General features: G+C 45.4%; 1 protein-coding gene across 5 annotated transcripts in view; it reads left to right on the forward strand.

Moving 5' to 3' along the window:
• The window catches only part of LOC114439559 (protein TANC2-like), a 34,785-nt gene extending 20,727 nt beyond the window's left edge, over positions 1–14,058 (forward strand). For 3 of the 5 annotated variants that reach the window (XM_028411582.1, XM_028411583.1, XM_028411580.1), the window contains 7 exons: positions 272–405; positions 481–604; positions 831–1,006; positions 1,134–1,451; positions 1,533–1,667; positions 1,757–1,857; positions 2,173–6,207. In XM_028411582.1, coding sequence (XP_028267383.1) covers positions 272–405; positions 481–604; positions 831–1,006; positions 1,134–1,451; positions 1,533–1,667; positions 1,757–1,857; positions 2,173–4,051 — 2,867 coding nt within the window. In that variant the 3' untranslated portion in view covers positions 4,052–6,207. Of the gene's footprint in view, positions 1–271; positions 406–480; positions 605–830; positions 1,007–1,133; positions 1,452–1,532; positions 1,668–1,756; positions 1,858–2,172; positions 6,208–14,044 lie in introns of those variants that run through there. The other 2 variants (XR_003671073.1, XM_028411581.1) reach the window with 2 other exon arrangements.
• Positions 14,059–18,612: the final 4,554 nt, after the last annotated feature.

The following is an 18,612-nucleotide window of genomic DNA, read 5'->3' on the forward strand; positions in this document are numbered from 1 at the left end:
AAAAAAGAGATTCTCACATGTTATATATTCCAGCTACCTCATGGTACATAGTAAATGGGTGGTAAACAGGATCAGTAAATCGTTGTTTTACAACACTTTACCTCCATCTAGTGGAGAAAACTGTGCACATCACCAGGATCATAATAAAGTATATGGATGTTTTAAATGTTTGGCAGTGTGTGGATGATTTATTGTACCTCCTTGAACATATAGTGTCCAGAGTTTAGGGGGTTTTAGCTAACAGGCCTGTCTCACTGTATCTGTCTGCCAGCTCTGACAGCAGCAGCAGGACGCGGCAGGCTGCCTGTCTGCAGACTGCTGTTGGATCAGGGGGCAGCTGTCGATCAAGGCAACAGGCAGGGCGTCACTCCGCTCTTCAGCGCGGTGAGACGAGGTCACTGGCAGGTATGCAACACCTGAACACACGGGCATGGTGTAGATGGTCTCCAGGTGCAGATGTCTTACGTGTCTCTCTATCAGGTGGTGGAGCTGTTACTGAATCACGGTGTGGAGGTGAACATGGTCGACCAGCAGGGTCGAACAGCGCTGATGACGGCAGCCTCAGAGGGACATGTGACCACCGCCCAACTGCTGCTGGATCATGGCAAGTACCCAACACAGCATACAGTAGCAGCCTCTTTTATCCATTCTCTATTTTCCAATGGTTTTTTAATTGTTGCCGCAGATTATTATTTCAAAATAAAAGCCTCTTGTGGGTAGAATCCCCACTTTTATGAGCCATCGTTTATAGTGAATAAACCTCTTCTTTGGATTATCGTTGATGTCAAAATTTCCACATAAAGCTTATACAAGTTTCACTTTGATTCCAGGAGCTTCTCTCAACCAGACCGACAAAGAAGGGTTAACAGCGCTGAGCTGGGCATGTCTAAAAGGTCAACTCCTGCTGGTCAGAGAGCTGGTGGAGAGAGGTGCAACCACCACTCATGCTGACCGCAGTGGACGAACTCCTCTGGACCTGGCTGCCTTCTGTGGTGACCCAGAGGTGGTGAGTTAGGATTTTGAAAAAAAAAAAAAAACTGCAGTTCCTCAAATGGCCACCTGACGCTGGGTCCAAAAAGCAAATAGAACTCCATGTTAAAATAAGAGGTGCTAAATGTCCGTCTCCGTCTTAGGTGCAATACCTGGTGGATCACGGTGCGTCGGTGGAGCATGTGGATTGCAGTGGGATGCGTCCTCTGGACCGAGCGGTTGGCTGCAGAAACACATCAGCGGTCATCGCTCTGCTGAAAAAGGGCGCTCAGATAGGTAGAAACCTGAACTACAAACCAGCCAGAAGTGAAGAGTGGATGCTGAGGATGAAGATATCTAATATATATATATGTATGTGTTTGTGTGCAGGACCAGCCACCTGGGCCATGGCGACCTCTAAACCAGATATCTTAATGGTTCTACTCAGCAAGTTAATCCAAGAGGGAGACAAACTCTACAAGGTAACACACCAGGATCAGGCACAGTGAATCTCACACACACACATTTATTTGATGTTGTTTTGTCTTTGTGTGCATTTCCAGCAAGGTAAAGTGAGGGAAGCTGCTCACTCCTATCAGTCAGCACTCCAGAAGTTTCCAGGAGACGAGCTGAAGACGTTCAGACAGCTGAGAGTGTGTGTGCTGCTCAACCTGTCACGCTGCCGCCGGAAGATGAACGTACGTTTGACGGCTTCATTTGATTTGATTTCATATTCTTATATTATCATATTCTTTCAGTTTCATCGTGTTGTTTTTTTTTCTTGTAGGACTTCAGCCTTGCTGAGGAGTTAGCCACCAAGGCTCTAGAGCTAAAAGCCAAATCTTACGAAGCCTTCTATGCCAGAGCTCGCGCCAAACGCAGCCGCAGGTAACTGAAGTGTCTTTAAAACCTGTTAAGATCCTCAACAATACAGAGCAAACAAAAACATTCTAACAAGGAGACGGATCGAGACTCAAGGGAACCCTTTCACCCCTGAACTGGGGTTTTCTTAGTCCGTGTGGAGGCTCTGGCAGCTGCCATTTTGACTTGGGGCCTTCTTGGCCTTTGATGCACTGCTCAAGGAGGTCGTAGGTGTAGTTTCTCTTTTTCAGTGTTTCAGCTCACATACGGAGACGGTGCCAGCAGACGTTCTGTCTATGTCCACTGAAATGTCCTCTCTGTCTTTGGTCTTTTGTCCTTCAGACAGTTCCATGCAGCCCTGGAGGACTTGATCGAGGCCAGCCGACTTTGTCCATCCAACCGAGAGATCCAACGCCTAATGACCAGGGTCAAGGATGAGTGTCGACAGGCTGCACACGAGTCTCCTCCACCATCTCATCATGTTTATCAGCAAAATGTGGCCATGTCTATTAGCGAGGCCAGGAGCAGAGATTCGGGTTCTCTTCAGGTACCGGACAGGGAAGGGCTTACTGAGGAGGAGGAGGAGGAGGAGGAAGAGGAAGATGAGACAGAGGAGGATGGGACTCTCAGAGAGTCCTCCTTTTACCCTTCACCTGTGATTCAAAGTCTTGAAACCCGCCCAAGATCCAGGGGGCCGTCACCCTCTTCTCTCTCCCCGACTCACCTGTACCATCCCCTCCCCAGTCCCACTCACGGAGCCTCCCTCTCCTCCCCGAGTCACTCTGCGCCTCCCCTTCCATCTTCCTCCTATCACAATTTCAGTCCTACATCATCCCCAATGCAGCATCTGCAGCGAGCCGGTCCAATGTCTGAAACCATGTCTGCTCTCTCAGGAGGCAGTCATCACCAACATGCACAGTCTGCTTCTGCCTTCCACCACTCAGACCAGGACCAGGGAGTGCAGCAGCTCCACCATCTGACCAGTCAGAGGTCCATCCAGAACCCAATCCAAGGCCAATGGCTCCAACCAGCCAAAGCACAGGTGGTCAGGACCAGTCAGCCCAGCTCCTCCGCCCACTCCAGCATGGTTTTAGGAAGTTCTGCCTACACACAGTTTGCCCATCTGCCCCAAGAACTAGCAGAGCTTGGGGAAGGCTTTGGCCCCAGCCCCCTGGATGTCAGGCCTAGCCCGCAGGTCCAGGCTGGTCTAAGCTCGGGAGCTTCATATGCACTAGACGATGTGGATGTTGACATGGTTTGCCAAGTGAGGTCTACATCTGCCCATACCAGAGGGGCAGGAGGAGATAGGATGGGCATAAATCGTTTTGTCCAGTCCCATCAGTTCAGCCGCAACCAAACCAAAGCAGCCTACTACCCAATGGAACTCACAGAGGCGACACTGGGGCCGTCTGATAGGCTTCAGCCATCACACGATTATCAGTACCACCATCAGGGAGGGTTTCGCCGTCCGCTTAGTGCCCACCCAACCCCCTCCTCTGCTCCTACCCCCAGGCCTCTCATCCACTCCCAGAGTGTCAACGTCCGTTTCTCTCCCAGCAGCGGCAGTCTCACTAGCGGGCAGCCAGCAAACCATGGACCAGGCTTCAGAACCTCAGCATCTGCCCAGCACATGGATCTCCCTGCAGATCTGTCCTCCATGGGTGGTTACCATGATGATCTCTTTCTTATCTCCTCTCCCCAGTCAGAAATATCCATGGCAGGAGGAGGGACCTATCCTGGAGAGGTGGGGCGCTCATCAAGGAACACTCCTTTTATGGGCATAACAGACAAAACGAGGGTGCACCATCAGTATCAGCAGCCAGCTCCGTCAAGTTCAGCATCCTGCCTCAGCCCCTCTCGCTCCTGGGCTGTGTCATCAGTGGACACAGTTGTCACCTCGCCAAGCAAAAACCCTACCAGCCAGGGAGGCTTCATGCCACCCCAGCCTTCGTCCATAGCCTACCACAACCGCAGCAACAACAACGCCCACAACGGTCACCTCCTGCACGACAACCAGGACTTCTACGAGGTGGTGCCAAACAACGGTCGTCAGGGTGAAGGCTCAGGGCAGGTCGTTGGTCAGAATCCCTCGTATCTGGATGTGAAGGTGGCACGAACGCTACCAGTGATCCATAGCTGCTCCGACAGGCCAACAGAGAAGCGGACCGGTCCTACGTCGCCTGTCAAACCAAAAAGACCCTTTGTGGAGTCGAATGTGTAGATGACGTCCAGTGTACCTGTGTACGCCAGAATTTATTGGGCCTGTGGAATTGTTTAACAATGCTTGAACAAACTTCGATGTTCAGAAGGGAATGACGCACAAACGGTTCGAAGAGGATGAAAACAGCACTTGTTTATACTTTTTCAGAGTTTGAGCACCTGTGTGAAGTTGAATGAGCACTTAATCTAAAACGTACTGACTCCTTTATTGTGCAAAGGTACAGGTTAAGCTGGGATGTACTGCCTACGAGCAAAGGCAAGAAGATGAAGAGAAAAAGAGACTGACTCTTGGCATCACGAAGCACAAGATGGAGGAATACATTCATAAAAAGTCTTTGGGGTGACGTACATTTTGAATCTGAGGTCTTGATCGTGGCATCCGCTCCCCGAGTCACTCTGCGCAATTTGCTTGATCGTGGCATCCGCTCAGACGGGAGAGACACAAAAGCACCACTATTACCTTCGCCTGCTGCCGACGCCCTTAATTTCCAGTTCAACTTTGAAGCTCTTAAATTGAACAATGACTGGAACCGAGTGGGTGGATCCAGACTCGAAATGTTTTACCAGTCAGATGCTGGTCAGCGCCCCAGACCCGAGCCATAGTTTGAGAAACTAGGACAACGCTGTCTTTGAATAAGCACTGACTTGATGTACATAAAACAAAAATAGGTGATATTTATCTTTTTTTTTAAGTTAAGCTGTATAAATATTGTTTTCGTTGTATTCATTTTTGGATTTGCCTTCATGAGTTTATTTTTTGGGAGCATTTCATTCAGTAAACTGAAACTTAAGAGCAGCATTTTAAAGCTCATTTTGATTATTTTTTATCATCCGTTGGATGAATTCTGTAAAAAAAACAAAATGCCTTTAAGATTTTTTTTTCTATGAAGACCTTTTTTATTCTGTAGTTCTAATTTATGCAAACAGCAAGCATCTCAGCTGTTACACTAGGGCTCTTCACTCATTGCTTTGTACACATAGTGTAGCCAGCCCCCTTGAGATAGCCATTAGCTTCTCCTGTTGACAGTAATACAGCAGAAAAAGGCTAATTAACTGCTCGCTAACTTCTCCTTTCTTTGGACTTTAGCTTGGCTATAGTGTTATTTCAGAATATTTCCACCATTTTAAAAACAATTGTGGCACTGCTACTAGTTAGCATGTCTAGCTAACATGCTTACAACAAGAAAAAATGTTTCTTCTGAGGCCCAAAACCTCAACATTAGCTAAAGTGTTCATTCCGTTGGAAGTAACATTTAACAAGTTTCCACTTTACAAATTCACCATGTTGTATTTCTCTGTAATCCGTGAAACAGTCCTGGATGCTAGCTGAACAATGCTAATTGCTATTTCCACACTGTCAAAGCTAACATTAGCTTGACTAGCTAGCTCTCTGAAGCTGAGGAAAAGATTGCAAAAGCAAAGGCTTTGACTAAACATTAAAAAAAATGCCTTTGTCTACCTCAGTCGTATAAAACGTGGTATAGCTGTTAGCATTAGCATTAAAAGAGAAGATGAGATAGCTAGTAGTTAATTCTGGGGCTGATTTTTCACTCTTTCATTAGGTAGGTCTCAGCATTTCTCTTTTTAAACTGTATTTTGTGCACACAACTGCCTGTTTTTGTACCTTTTCTTTTTACGTTTCCAACAAACCAGCATTTTGATTTCAGTTTTGCTGGTTCTGACGGAACCTCTGACCTCTGACCTCTCTGTCTCGGTACAGTCTCTCTGACCACTGCCCTTATTTCTTACTGCTCAGGAGAAGATGGCGGTTAATACACATTTGCCTGGAATGGAAAGTAACTGGAATAATACACAGTATATTATATTCAGTCGGTCAGATGTTCAAGTATATAAGATGATAAACAACGAAAGAAAAGTTGTCATAGTGCATCCGTGTTTCATTAAATGTTCCATGAGCTGGATGACAGTTGTGTAGTCTGTCCAGCGTGTTCTGTCCGTTTAGGATTTTAACCCTGAACCTGCTTCAGGGGTCGGACAGAACCGAGTCATTCTGTTCCCTGTGGGCTTTTTTCACTGTGTGCGTGTAAGATACGTTAATATTTAAAACCCAGGAAGGTAACCACAATATGAAAAACATAAACATTTAAAACAACATGAATGTGTTCTGGATCAGCGCATCTGAAATAACAGAGTTAACGTAACAAAGAGGAATAAAACTGAATGAAAGACACATGGACTCCATCTCTGTATCTGTTGTTGGTGTTTGTAGCATTAGAACAGCTCTCTTAAAGCTACAGTGCAAAATTCTTGTCGCCCTCTTGTGGCAGCAAGAGTATTTACACTGTAGGCCTGAGTCAATGACATATGGAGGTGAACTCAACTGCAATGGGCCACAGATTATGATGCAACAACAGGTTAATCTGTCACTGCTAGCAATCAGTGGTAGAAAGTAACTAAGTATTTGTACTTTGTTACTGTACTTAAGTCATTTTTTATGTATTGGTACTTAATAATAGTGCAATAATAGTGCATACTTTATACTCTGACTCCATGCTGCAGCTGTTACCTGTCCTTTCTCCTCCACTACATTTCTACAGTGTCTGTAGTTCCTTGTTCCATGTGATGAACACAGTGCTGGACTGATGTGAGGTCAGACTCTGCATGGAGCTGGTGTCACGCTGCCAGCTGTGTTTTTTAATGAGCCTCAGTCATGATGCCGGTGCTCTGGCTCAGTGAGCTAACTAGTTAGCTGCTGTCTGCTAACACAGCTCCATCCATTAATGTCTGATGAACATGAATCATCACATGAATCTACAGCAGGAACACTGACACAGTAAACATGCTGAATGCCTGTTTGTTATCAGCAGCCTCTCTGTTCACTTGATGCCCACAGCCTGCCTCATGACACACAGACCTGTCCATAGCTGCTTCTGGACTGAACATGTACATACACAACAGACAGGTCCTCTGGGCAGGAGGGGGCGCAGTGACTGTGTTATGTCAGCGTATCAGTGTGTGATATGTGTGTATCTTCTGTTATTATTATTAGTTTGATTATTAGTTTGACATTCTGGGTAAACTTCAAGTTTTTTTCAAAAAATTATACTTTTTCAAATATTAAGGAATTTCGGTGTCATTTTTAACATGGGAGTCTATGAGAGAGCCCTTCAACGAGGGTCATCTGCCAAATGTATCTGCTCCTACAAATTTCAAGCTACAGACTCCATTTTAGTCTTAAAACGCTCATTAGATGCTGCTCTATCAAACTTGTATTCAGAATTTTCTAATTCCGAATCGTTTCCGCACGCCAGGCTCTTAAAGTTGGAGTGGTTTTTGAGGTCTCCTCTGCTGTTACCATGGTGACAGGCTGACACACAGAGGCATACAAAGCTCTGAATTGCTCTGATTCTCCAAGCTTTCTACAAGATTCTTCAAGCTACTGAAACCTGTTGGAAAGTTTGGAAATGATCTGCAGGCTTTTTCATATCTGAATAAAACACACAATGTTTCATATAAAAATTGAAAAACAAACATCTTTATATTTGTTTTTAAATGTTGCTATGACATTATCGTGATGACGTTTTGGTGATGACGCTCCTGATGACACAGGATAGAATGTTGATTTCACCATAGAGACGTATCAACAAAGCTTCAGTCTTTTGGGACACAACTCACCAACCTGAGTACTCACCGTTGTTTCTTCTTGTAAAGAAGTTGCATTTTCCTGCAAGAGATGGATCCTTTCACCTCATCATCCTTCACTGCAGTAAGTAACAAGCTCTTCTCATCTCTAACCCTCCTAATGTCCAAACTTCTTTTAGAGAAATAAATATGAATAATATACATTAAATCGATAGGTTATGCAGATTCAACTATCTAAATGTTCATCTCACAGAGGACATTCCGGGTCAACTTCAAGTTTTTTTAAAAAAATTCTAATTTTTCAAATATTAAGCAATTTCGTTGTCATTTTTGTAACATGGGAGTCTATGAGAGAGCCCTTCAATGAGGGTCATCTGCCAAATGTATCTCCTCTATTCTATTAAGATTTTCTACTTTTCAAAATAAGAGCTTCATCTTTTCAAATTCTTAACCGTGTTTCAGCAAATTCAATTCAGATTGCAGATTCTCCAGCAATTCAGAGCAATCCTTCACAAGCATTGCTTCAGCTGCAACAAATAAAACTTGCATTTTCTTCAGGAAATGCCCTTTCTAGTTTCGTTTTTATTGTGTTTAAATTAGAAAACTGTTGCTATCCCAAGTATCCACAGTATCCCTTTATCACTGAACAATGAACTAAGCTTAAATCTATACATTTCTGAATTCTGAATCCTTATTTTAATACAATAATATATATTAAGATAGTGTGGTAACTGATTCAAGCTACTGAAGTTTGGAAATGATTTGCAGGCTTTTTCATATCTGAATAAAACACACAATGTTCCATATAAAAATTGAAAAACAAACATCTTTATATTTGTTTTTAAATGTTGCTATGACGTTATGGTGATGACATGGTGATGACGTTTTGGTGATGACACAGGATAGAATGTGATTTCACCATAGAGACACAACTCATCAACCTGAGTACTCAGCTGTCATCTGCCAAATGTATCTCCTCCTACAAATTTCACGCTACAGACTTCATTTTAGTCTTAAAACGCTCATTAGATGCTGCTCTATCATTTATTTTTTCTCCTGAAAAACTTAAAATTTGCTGACTTTTGAAACGCACAACGGAAAATGGCTCTATAGCGCCCCCTAACGTGTTGCCCCGTTGTTTTAGCTTGGTACGTTGCCATGTCAACAGTCCACCGATATCATCAACGGAGACAAGACAAAAAAAAAAAAAAAACGCATCCCAAAACTCTTTCAAAAGTCTTACGGTGTGGCGGGGGCGTGGCCTCAAAGTTGACCATTCGCCATTACAAAGAAACGCTGTATTTTCTGCAGTACCACCAACATACTTCATGCAATGTGGACAAAATCTTACAGTACTGCTATGGACCCAAGTCTGAACAGATACATATGCTAATAGGATGATACCGTCACAGTGCCACCTACTGGCAGCAGGAACTTTGATGGCCCCGCAGATTACAAGGTGTGCGAGGGTCCGCAATGCTGTTTGCAGCTTTCATTTTGAATTTGTTGCTAGTAGAATATAAGTTTGGACTTTAAATCTGGTAGATCATCTCATTAGTTATTTCATGTAAGTAACAAAATAACAACACATTCCTGTTGTTTCTGTGCTTAAATAGTTTCTTTTGTTTTAATAAAAAATAAAATAAAATTAACTTTTGTTTTCTGTTGGTCCTGTATTCCTAACAGTCTAAGTGCGTTGGTCCTAACTTGTTTTATTGGCTTGACCCACAGCGAACTGGAGGCCATGGTAACCCATATCATTATCGGGTCACCAATGAGTCCACCATCATGGACATAGAGCGGGCCGAGCGTACAAAAATGGCATCCATATCTGATCGAGCAGATCGACTGTATGCCTCAATTAAAGCCCGAAATGATGCTTTGCTGCAGAGAATCTCAATTCAGAACAGGATTTTGTCAAAACCCCCTGCTACTCACAGCCAAAGGAAATCCTTCCTCCCGCACGGAAGGAGATTAGAAACTCTTTTGGTGGAACCGCCAAGAAGGATGGATGAAACACCAGCTCGTCCTCCTGCCGCCCGACCACCAGACAAAAAGCTCGTCAAAGACGTGCAGCTCCACAGTGTGAAGAATAAAGGGGATTTTGATTTAGAAATGTGTCTGCAGGCTTTCTCCTGCCAATCACACAAACCCCAACCCCTTACAAAGACAGCTGCAGGAGCAAGAACCCAACCCACAATATTCCCGCAAATTACAAACAGAAATAGTGAAGAAGGTAAGTTGTTGTGTTTTGTATACTTGTACATTATATACAACACTTTGAATGAGGGCAACAAGTATTCTTCTGTCTAGCGGGCAAAAAGACAGCCAGTGACTGCAGCATGAACAAGATAAAAAGTGTAGCTGAGCTCTATCCTCTGGCCAACCCTCAATCGAGCCTGTTCAGCTGCTTCACCCTGCTGCGTTCAGATGACTGGTAAGACAGGGACACTGTAGCTGAAGCAGCTACAATATAACATATGCAGACCTGCATATCGTGTAGTTCCTGAAGTCACATTAACATATATATCTATTAAACAGGGAGGAGAAAATGGATGGTATGAACACCATCCAAGCTCTGGCGCAGCACCACGCACAGACGCTGATAACCAAACTGCATGAAGTTTGTCTGCTGCTCAATAAGGAGGTATTGTCCTATTGTCCGATTGTTTTTTGTATCATTGATGGAAATTGCATGAAACATATGACAGCTGTGGCTGATGGTTCTCATTCTTACTATACAGGTGAACAACCAGCGCTCAGCAGTGGCCTGTGAGGCTATAGACACCATAGCAAAGCTGTATGTTCAGTTACAGCAGACTATGGATCCGGAGGTAGAGCTGACCGGACGAGCCCTGCTGCTCAAACTGGCAACAATCCACCCCCTTATCCAACAGAAGGTCGACTTGGCGTTGGATGCCATGGTGGAAAACTGCAGCCACAGACGGACAGTCAGCACTCTCCTTAACAACGGACTGAGGTAAATGTACATGAGAGGAACCATTCAGATGTGATGTCAGCTGCCTTATGTCCTGCTCTTGTCCCTCTGCAGTCATCGCAGTAGCGCCGTTAGAAGCAGCACGGCAGCACACCTGCAGCAAGTTGCAAAGAAAATCGGAGCAGATCACATCCTGTCAGGAAGAAGCTTCTCCAGGCTCTTCCTGATTGCTGTGTCCAAAATGTCAGCGGATGCTGCTCCAGATGTGAGGTGGGTTATCAACTTATACATATCTACTTACTTTTGTTTACATTGTGTTTTTTTTTCACAGTTGTAATAATTTCAAACCTAATGTAATTCCCCACAGACACTATGGACAAGCCATGCTTAAAGACCTGTCTCTGCATGGTGAGTTTCTGCGCCTGTGGACCAAGTTCGTCCCAAAGGAGGAAAGATGGCCCCTGCAAAGGTTAATGATGCAGGATGCTACAGCACCCTGTTTACCTACTTTACATAGTTACAACTACTAAGCCATTTCGTGTCCACGAAATATGTATAACATGCGCACGAAATACTAATTCGTGGCCACGAAATAGTATTGTAATTGACAGGACGCATTGGAGGGGGCTGCCCGGCCAGGGAGCACCTTCCCCGGGCAGCAGGGGGGCACAGCCTAAGCAGGGACACCCAGACTTCCCGCTCACTGGACACTTCCTCCAGCTCTTCTGGGGGAATCCCGAGGCATTCCCAAGCCTCGCTATGTCTCTTCACCGCGTCCTGGTCCAGCGTTCCGCGGCCAGGACGAAAACCATATTGCTCCTCCTGAATCCGAGGTTTTACTATAGGCCAAATTCTCCTCTCCAGTACCCTGGCATAGACATTCCCAGGAGGCTGAAGAGTGTGATCCCCCTATAGTTGGAGCACACGCTCCGGGTCCCCTTTTTGAAAAGAGGGACCACCACCCCGGTCTGCCAGTCAAGCGGCACTGCCCCCGATTGCCATGTGGCGTTGCAGAGGCCCCACAACATCCAGAGACTTAAGGTACCCAGGGCGAATCTCATCCACCCCCAGTGCTGGTGGAGTACTGTTTCCCCCTCCCGAACTCTTGCCTCTACAACTGCCCTCGCTGCAGCACGCTTGGCCTGCCGATACCTATCAGCTGCTTCAGGAGTCCCACAAGCCAACCAGGCCCAATATGACTCCTTCTTCAGCTTGACGGCATTCCTGACTCCCGGTGTCCACCACCAGGTCCGGGGATTGCCGCCGCGACAGGCACCGGAGGCTTTGCGGCCACAAGTTCGGTCAGCTGCATCGACAATGGAGGTGGAGAACATGGTCCACTCAGACCCAATGTCCCCAACCTCCCTCGGAATCTGGGTGAAGCTCTCTCGGAGGTGGGAGTTGAAGATGTCCCTGGCAGAGGGTTCGGCCAAATGCTGGGCCTGCCGGGCCTGTCCAGCCTCCTCCCCTGCCAACGGATCCAACTCACCACCAGGTAGTGATCAGTTGACAGCTCAGCCCCTCTCTTCACCTGAGATCAGATGACACGATTACAAAATCAATCATTGACCTCCGGCCTAGGGTGTCCTGGTGCCAGGTGCACCGATGGACAACATTGTGCTCGAACATGGTGTTCCTTATGGACAAACCATGCCCAGCACATGCCTCCCACACAGCGGGGTGCCCAGTCAGAACGCAGGGGGGACCCCGGGCAGCAGGGACCCCGGGCAGCAGGGAAATGGTGCTCCCTGGCCGAGCAGCCCACCTCCATTTGCCCTGTCAATAACAATACTATTTCGTGCGCATTACATATTTCATATGTCTTCAGAGGGGCTACATAATAATAAAAACTACAGTAGTTGACATTTGTTGTTGTCTTGAATTTTTGGACAACTTGATGACATTTTAAACCTCTTCTTGTTGATTACCACATACAAATACTTCAGATGATTAGTAGAAGGTAATGAACGTCATGAGGATCTGAGGATCTCTCAACAACCTTTAACTTTTAATATATACTGCTGTGTACTTTCCCTTTAATCTTAACATCTATTTGTAGGTTATACAATACAGATTTAATGTTGTATCCCAAAATTTGCTGATTTTGGTCCTCTTTGTCGGAGACTAAAGCACCAATCTGAGGTATTTGTGTATGGGAACCAACACTTCAGATATAGATTAACATTATTAGTGTTATTATATATAGCGCATTTTACAATCACTGTCTCAAAGCGCTTCACCCAGAGCCTGAACCCCCTTAGGAGCAACAGTGGCAAGAAAAACTCCCTTTAAACAGGAAAAAACCTTAAGCAGGACCTGAGTCATAAAGAAGAACCTTTCTGTTGCCAGTCGGCCGGGTAGAGGAGAAGAAGAGGGAGACGATGAAGAAGAGAGAGAGAGAGAGGAACAACATGCACAACCAGCACTGTGGTATCATACAAGACTCCATTTCTTGTGACCTGGGTTCGATTCCCGGGCAGTGCAAAATTTCCCAGCTTGGGATACATAAAGTAAATTTCTATTGTATTCTATACAAACATCATACATTACACATATAAACGAATATGATGGTTGTTGATGTTTACGTGCAAGATGAAACAGTTGCGTATATAAGATAAGATAAGATAAAACTTTATTAATCCCAAAGGAAATTCTTGTGCCAGAGGTATCAAGTTACATTAAATGCAGTTAAGTACAGAGTATAAGAGTAAGTAAGTGTCACTATAATCCAAAATAAGAGTACAGTACGCAGTATGAGCACAATATATGATACATGGATACAAATATGGAGATGTAAGGTGCTAAGTAAACATAAATATAGACCAGTGGAGGGAATGACAGTGATGCCTGACATGATTATCTAGCGCTTCTCCCTACAGAAAGGGGAGGAGTTATACAGTCTGATGGCCACTGGCAGGAAGGACCTCCTGTGGCGTTCTGTGCTGGTAGTCTACCGCTGAATGTGCTCCTGTAGGACAGCAGTGTGTCGTGCAGGGGGTGAGACATGTTGTTACGAATACTGAGGAGTTTCCTCAGTATCCTCCTCTCCGTCACCTCCACCACAGACTCCAGCTCCACTCCCAGCACCGAGCCAGCCTTCCTAATGAGCTTGTTGAGTCTGTTGGTGTCGGCCGTCTTCATCCTGCTGCCCCAGCACACTACAGCGTAGAAGATGACGCTGGAGACCACCGAGTGGTAAAACATCTGCAGCATGGTCTGGCAGACGTTAAAGGACCTGAGTCTCCTCAGTAGATACAGGCGACTCTGTCCCTTCCTGTATATTGCCTCTGCGTTTGTGGACCAGTCCTGTTTGTGGTCAATGTGGACACCCAGGTATTTGTAGCTGTCCACAATGTCCACGTTGGTACCCTTGATGCTGACCGGGTTAGGGAGTGTCTGGTGCTTCCTGAAGTCCACCACCAGCTCTCTTGTCTTAGTCACATTCAGCTGCAGGTGGTTCTGTCCGCACCACTCCACAAAGCTGTCCACCACACTCATATACTCCGCCTCCCGACCTCTGCTGGTACAGCCCACAATGGCAGAGTCATCCGAGAACTTCTGCAGGTGGCAGGACTGTGAGCAGTGTCTGAAGTCCGATGTATAGAGTGTGAACAGGAATGGAGACAGTACCGTGCCCTGGGGTGCCCCCGTGCTGCTCACTATCGTGTCCGAGACGGTGTTCCTCAGCCTCACAAATTGTGGTCGACCTGTAAGATAGTTAGTGATCCAGGTGACCAGTGGGGTCTCTACCTGCATGTCCAGGAGCTTCCTATTCAAAAGGGCAGGCTGCACGGTGTTAAACACGCTGGAAAAATCAAAGAACATGATTCTAACAGTGTTACCTGCCTCCTCCAAGTAGGTGTGTGCTCTGTGCAGCAGGTAGATGATGGCGTCCTCCACTCCAATACGGGGCTGGTAAGCAAACTGCAGGGGGTCCAGCGATGGTTCCACAACAGCACGCAGGTGTTTCAGGACCAGCCTCTCCAGAGACTTCATCACATGTGAAGTCAGAGCAACTGGTCTGTAGTCGCTGTGTGTGCTTGGATGTTTGGTCTTGGGCACAGGAACAAGGCATGTTGTCTTCCACAGGGCAGGGACAGTCATCAGGCTCAGACTCAGGGAGAAGATGTGCTGGAAGACCCCACACAGCTGTGTGGCGCAGTCCCTGAGTACTCTGGGGCTGAGTCCGTCCGGTCCTGTAGCTTTTCCCGGTCGTAGTCGACTGAACTCCCTCCTCACATCTTCTGTGGTGATGGTAACTGTGGACACAGAAGAGCAGAGAGAGAGATCTGATGGGGGAGGGTGGGGGGTTGTTAATGGAAGGTGGGGTAAGGGGGGCAGGGTGATGTTATTGATGGGAAGGTGAAACTGGTTAGTATGGTTAGGGGGAGGGGGAGGAGGAGGAGGTACATTGTTGTTATAGACAGGTGTTAATGGTGCATCACAGGGAGGGGGAGGGGGAGGGTGGTCAGGGAGTGGACTATCAAACCTGTTGAAAAACAGGTTCAGCTGGTTGGCCTCCTGCAGATCTCCATCCAGTCAGCTGGTCGGAGATCCTATTGTGGCCGGTGATGGTTCGCATGCCACTCCATACCTCCCTCAAGTTGTTCCGGGCAAGTTGGCTCTCCAGCTTCCTCCTGTAGCTCTCCTTGCCCTCTCCAATCTTCTCCTTCACCTCTGCCTGGGCCCTCCTCATCTCCTCTCTGTCTCCACTCAAGAAGGCTGTCTTCTTTCTGTTGAGTGATGCCTTGATGTCCTTTGTCACCCATGGTTTATTGTTTGGAAAGCAGCGTATTGACCTGGTGGGGATTAGAGAATCAAACAAAAATTAACATATTCTGTGATACAGTCTGTGAGTGTGTCTACATCCTCACCGTGGGTGTCCCAGAACACATCCCAGTCAGTCACCTCAAAACATCCCTGCAGGGTCTCCAGGGCTTCCGGTGTCCACCTCCGTACAGTTTTGGTGGTCACCGGCTGCCGCTGTACTGCTGGTATATACTGGGGTTTGAGGTGGACTAGGCTATGGTCTGATCTGCCCAAGGGAGGGAGAGCTATGGAGCTGTATGCCTCTTTAACATTAGCATACAGTAAATCTAGAGTTTTATTTTCTCTTGTTTTACAGTCCACAAACTGCTTGAAAGTGGGCAGAGTTGATTTCAGATTAACATGGTTAAAATCGCCAGAAATCGCTATGAAGGCATTAGGGTGCTGGGTCTGAAGCCTCGCGGTCGCAGAGCTGATGACGTCAGTAGCCCGCGACGCCTCAGCCGAGGGAGCAATGTAAACAACGAGTACAATGGCGTGAGAGAACTCTCTGGGCAAATAATACGGACGTAGACTCACCGCTAGCAGTTCAATGTCCGGGCTGCACACACGCTCCTTTACCGTAACGTGTCCCGGGCTGCACCACCGGTTGTTCACGTAGAGCGCAAGTCCCCCTCCTTTCTTCCTGCCGCTCTCGGTGCAGTTCCTGTCCGCCCGTACCAACTGAAAGCCGGCTAAACTCACGGTAGAGTCCGGTATGTTTGCGTGCAGCCACGTCTCTGTAAAGCACATTACAGACGCCTCACGAAACACACACTCGCTCTTTGTGAGAGATGTTAACTCTTCCATCTTATTACCCAGTGATCTAACATTACCCATGACGATAGAAGGAAGATACGGCTTGTATCTTCTTTTCCTCAGCTGTCTTCTTTTGCCCCCTCTGCTTCCACGTTGTTTCCTTCTTAGTTCTTTGGGGATTTCGTGTCGCTGGCCATACATCCCGCTGTGCTGGAGACTCATCAGCTGATCCCTGGTGTAAACAATGGAGCCCTGGCGTGTTTCCGTCACGGCCGAGACGCGGCATGATAAAAGTGCTCCAAAAGCGATGAAGACCACGAAGAAAGTCCGAAAAAGACGCATTATTGAAGTGCCTGACCGCTTATACTTCGATTTAGTACGAAGTAGAGTGTTTAGAGTAGAAATAAATTACGAAAAACAACTTAATACACCCGAGGTGTGCGGAGCTTCTCTGGCTGGCTGCTACCGCGAGGCCGCGCCGGAATATATATATACACAACAGACAGGTCCTCTGGGCAGGAGGGGGCGCAGTGACTGTGTTATGTCAGCGTATCAGTGTGTGATATGTGTGTATCTTCTGTTATCATTATTATTAGTTTGATTATTAGTTTGACATTCTGGGTAAACTTCAAGTTTTTTTCAAAAAATTATACTTTTTCAAATATTAAGGAATTTCGGTGTCATTTTTAACATGGGAGTCTATGAGAGAGCCCTTCAACGAGGGTCATCTGCCAAATGTATCTGCTCCTACAAATTTCAAGCTACAGACTCCATTTTAGTCTTAAAACGCTCATTAGATGCTGCTCTATCAAACTTGTATTCAGAATTTTCTAATTCCGAATCGTTTCCGCACGCCAGGCTCTTAAAGTTGGAGTGGTTTTTGAGGTCTCCTCTGCTGTTACCATGGTGACAGGCTGACACACAGAGGCATACAAAGCTCTGAATTGCTCTGATTCTCCAAGCTTTCTCCAAGATTCTTCAAGCTACTGAAACCTGTTGGAAAGTTTGGAAATGATCTGCAGGCTTTTTCATATCTGAATAAAACACACAATGTTTCATATAAAAATTGAAAAACAAACATCTTTATATTTGTTTTTAAATGTTGCTATGACATTATCGTGATGACGTTTTGGTGATGACGCTCCTGATGACACAGGATAGAATGTTGATTTCACCATAGAGACGTATCAACAAAGCTTCAGTCTTTTGGGACACAACTCACCAACCTGAGTACTCACCGTTGTTTCTTCTTGTAAAGAAGTTGCATTTTCCTGCAAGAGATGGATCCTTTCACCTCATCATCCTTCACTGCAGTAAGTAACAAGCTCTTCTCATCTCTAACCCTCCTAATGTCCAAACTTCTTTTAGAGAAATAAATATGAATAATATACATTAAATCGATAGGTTATGCAGATTCAACTATCTAAATGTTCATCTCACAGAGGACATTCCGGGTCAACTTCAAGTTTTTTTTAAAAAATTCTAATTTTTCAAATATTAAGCAATTTCGGTGTCATTTTTGTAACATGGGAGTCTATGAGAGAGCCCTTCAATGAGGGTCATCTGCCAAATGTATCTCCTCTATTCTATTAAGATTTTCTACTTTTCAAAATAAGAGCTTCATCTTTTCAAATTCTTAACCGTGTTTCAGCAAATTCAATTCAGATTGCAGATTCTCCAGCAATTCAGAGCAATCCTTCACAAGCATTGCTTCAGCTGCAACAAATAAAACTTGCATTTTCTTCAGGAAATGCCCTTTCTAGTTTCGTTTTTATTGTGTTTAAATTAGAAAACTGTTGCTATCCCAAGTATCCACAGTATCCCTTTATCACTGAACAATGAACTAAGCTTAAATCTATACATTTCTGAATTCTGAATCCTTATTTTAATACAATAATATATATTAAGATAGTGTGGTAACTGATTCAAGCTACTGAAGTTTGGAAATGATTTGCAGGCTTTTTCATATCTGAATAAAACACACAATGTTCCATATAAAAATTGAAAAACAAACATCTTTATATTTGTTTTTAAATGTTGCTATGACGTTATGGTGATGACGTTATGGTGATGACATGGTGATGACGTTTTGGTGATGACACAGGATAGAATGTGATTTCACCATAGAGACACAACTCATCAACCTGAGTACTCAGCTGTCATCTGCCAAATGTATCTCCTCCTACAAATTTCACGCTACAGACTTCATTTTAGTCTTAAAACGCTCATTAGATGCTGCTCTATCATTTATTTTTTCTCCTGAAAAACTTTAAAATTTGCTGACTTTTGAAACGCACAACGGAAAATGGCTCTATAGCGCCCCCTAACGTGTTGCCCCGTTGTTTTAGCTTGGTACGTTGCCATGTCAACAGTCCACTGATATCATCAACGGAGACAAGACAAAAAAAAAAAAAACGCATCCCAAAACTCTTTCAAAAGTCTTACGGTGTGGCGGG

This window comes from Parambassis ranga, chromosome 8 (assembly GCF_900634625.1).
Source record: "Parambassis ranga chromosome 8, fParRan2.1, whole genome shotgun sequence".
Taxonomy (NCBI): Eukaryota; Metazoa; Chordata; class Actinopteri; family Ambassidae; genus Parambassis; species Parambassis ranga.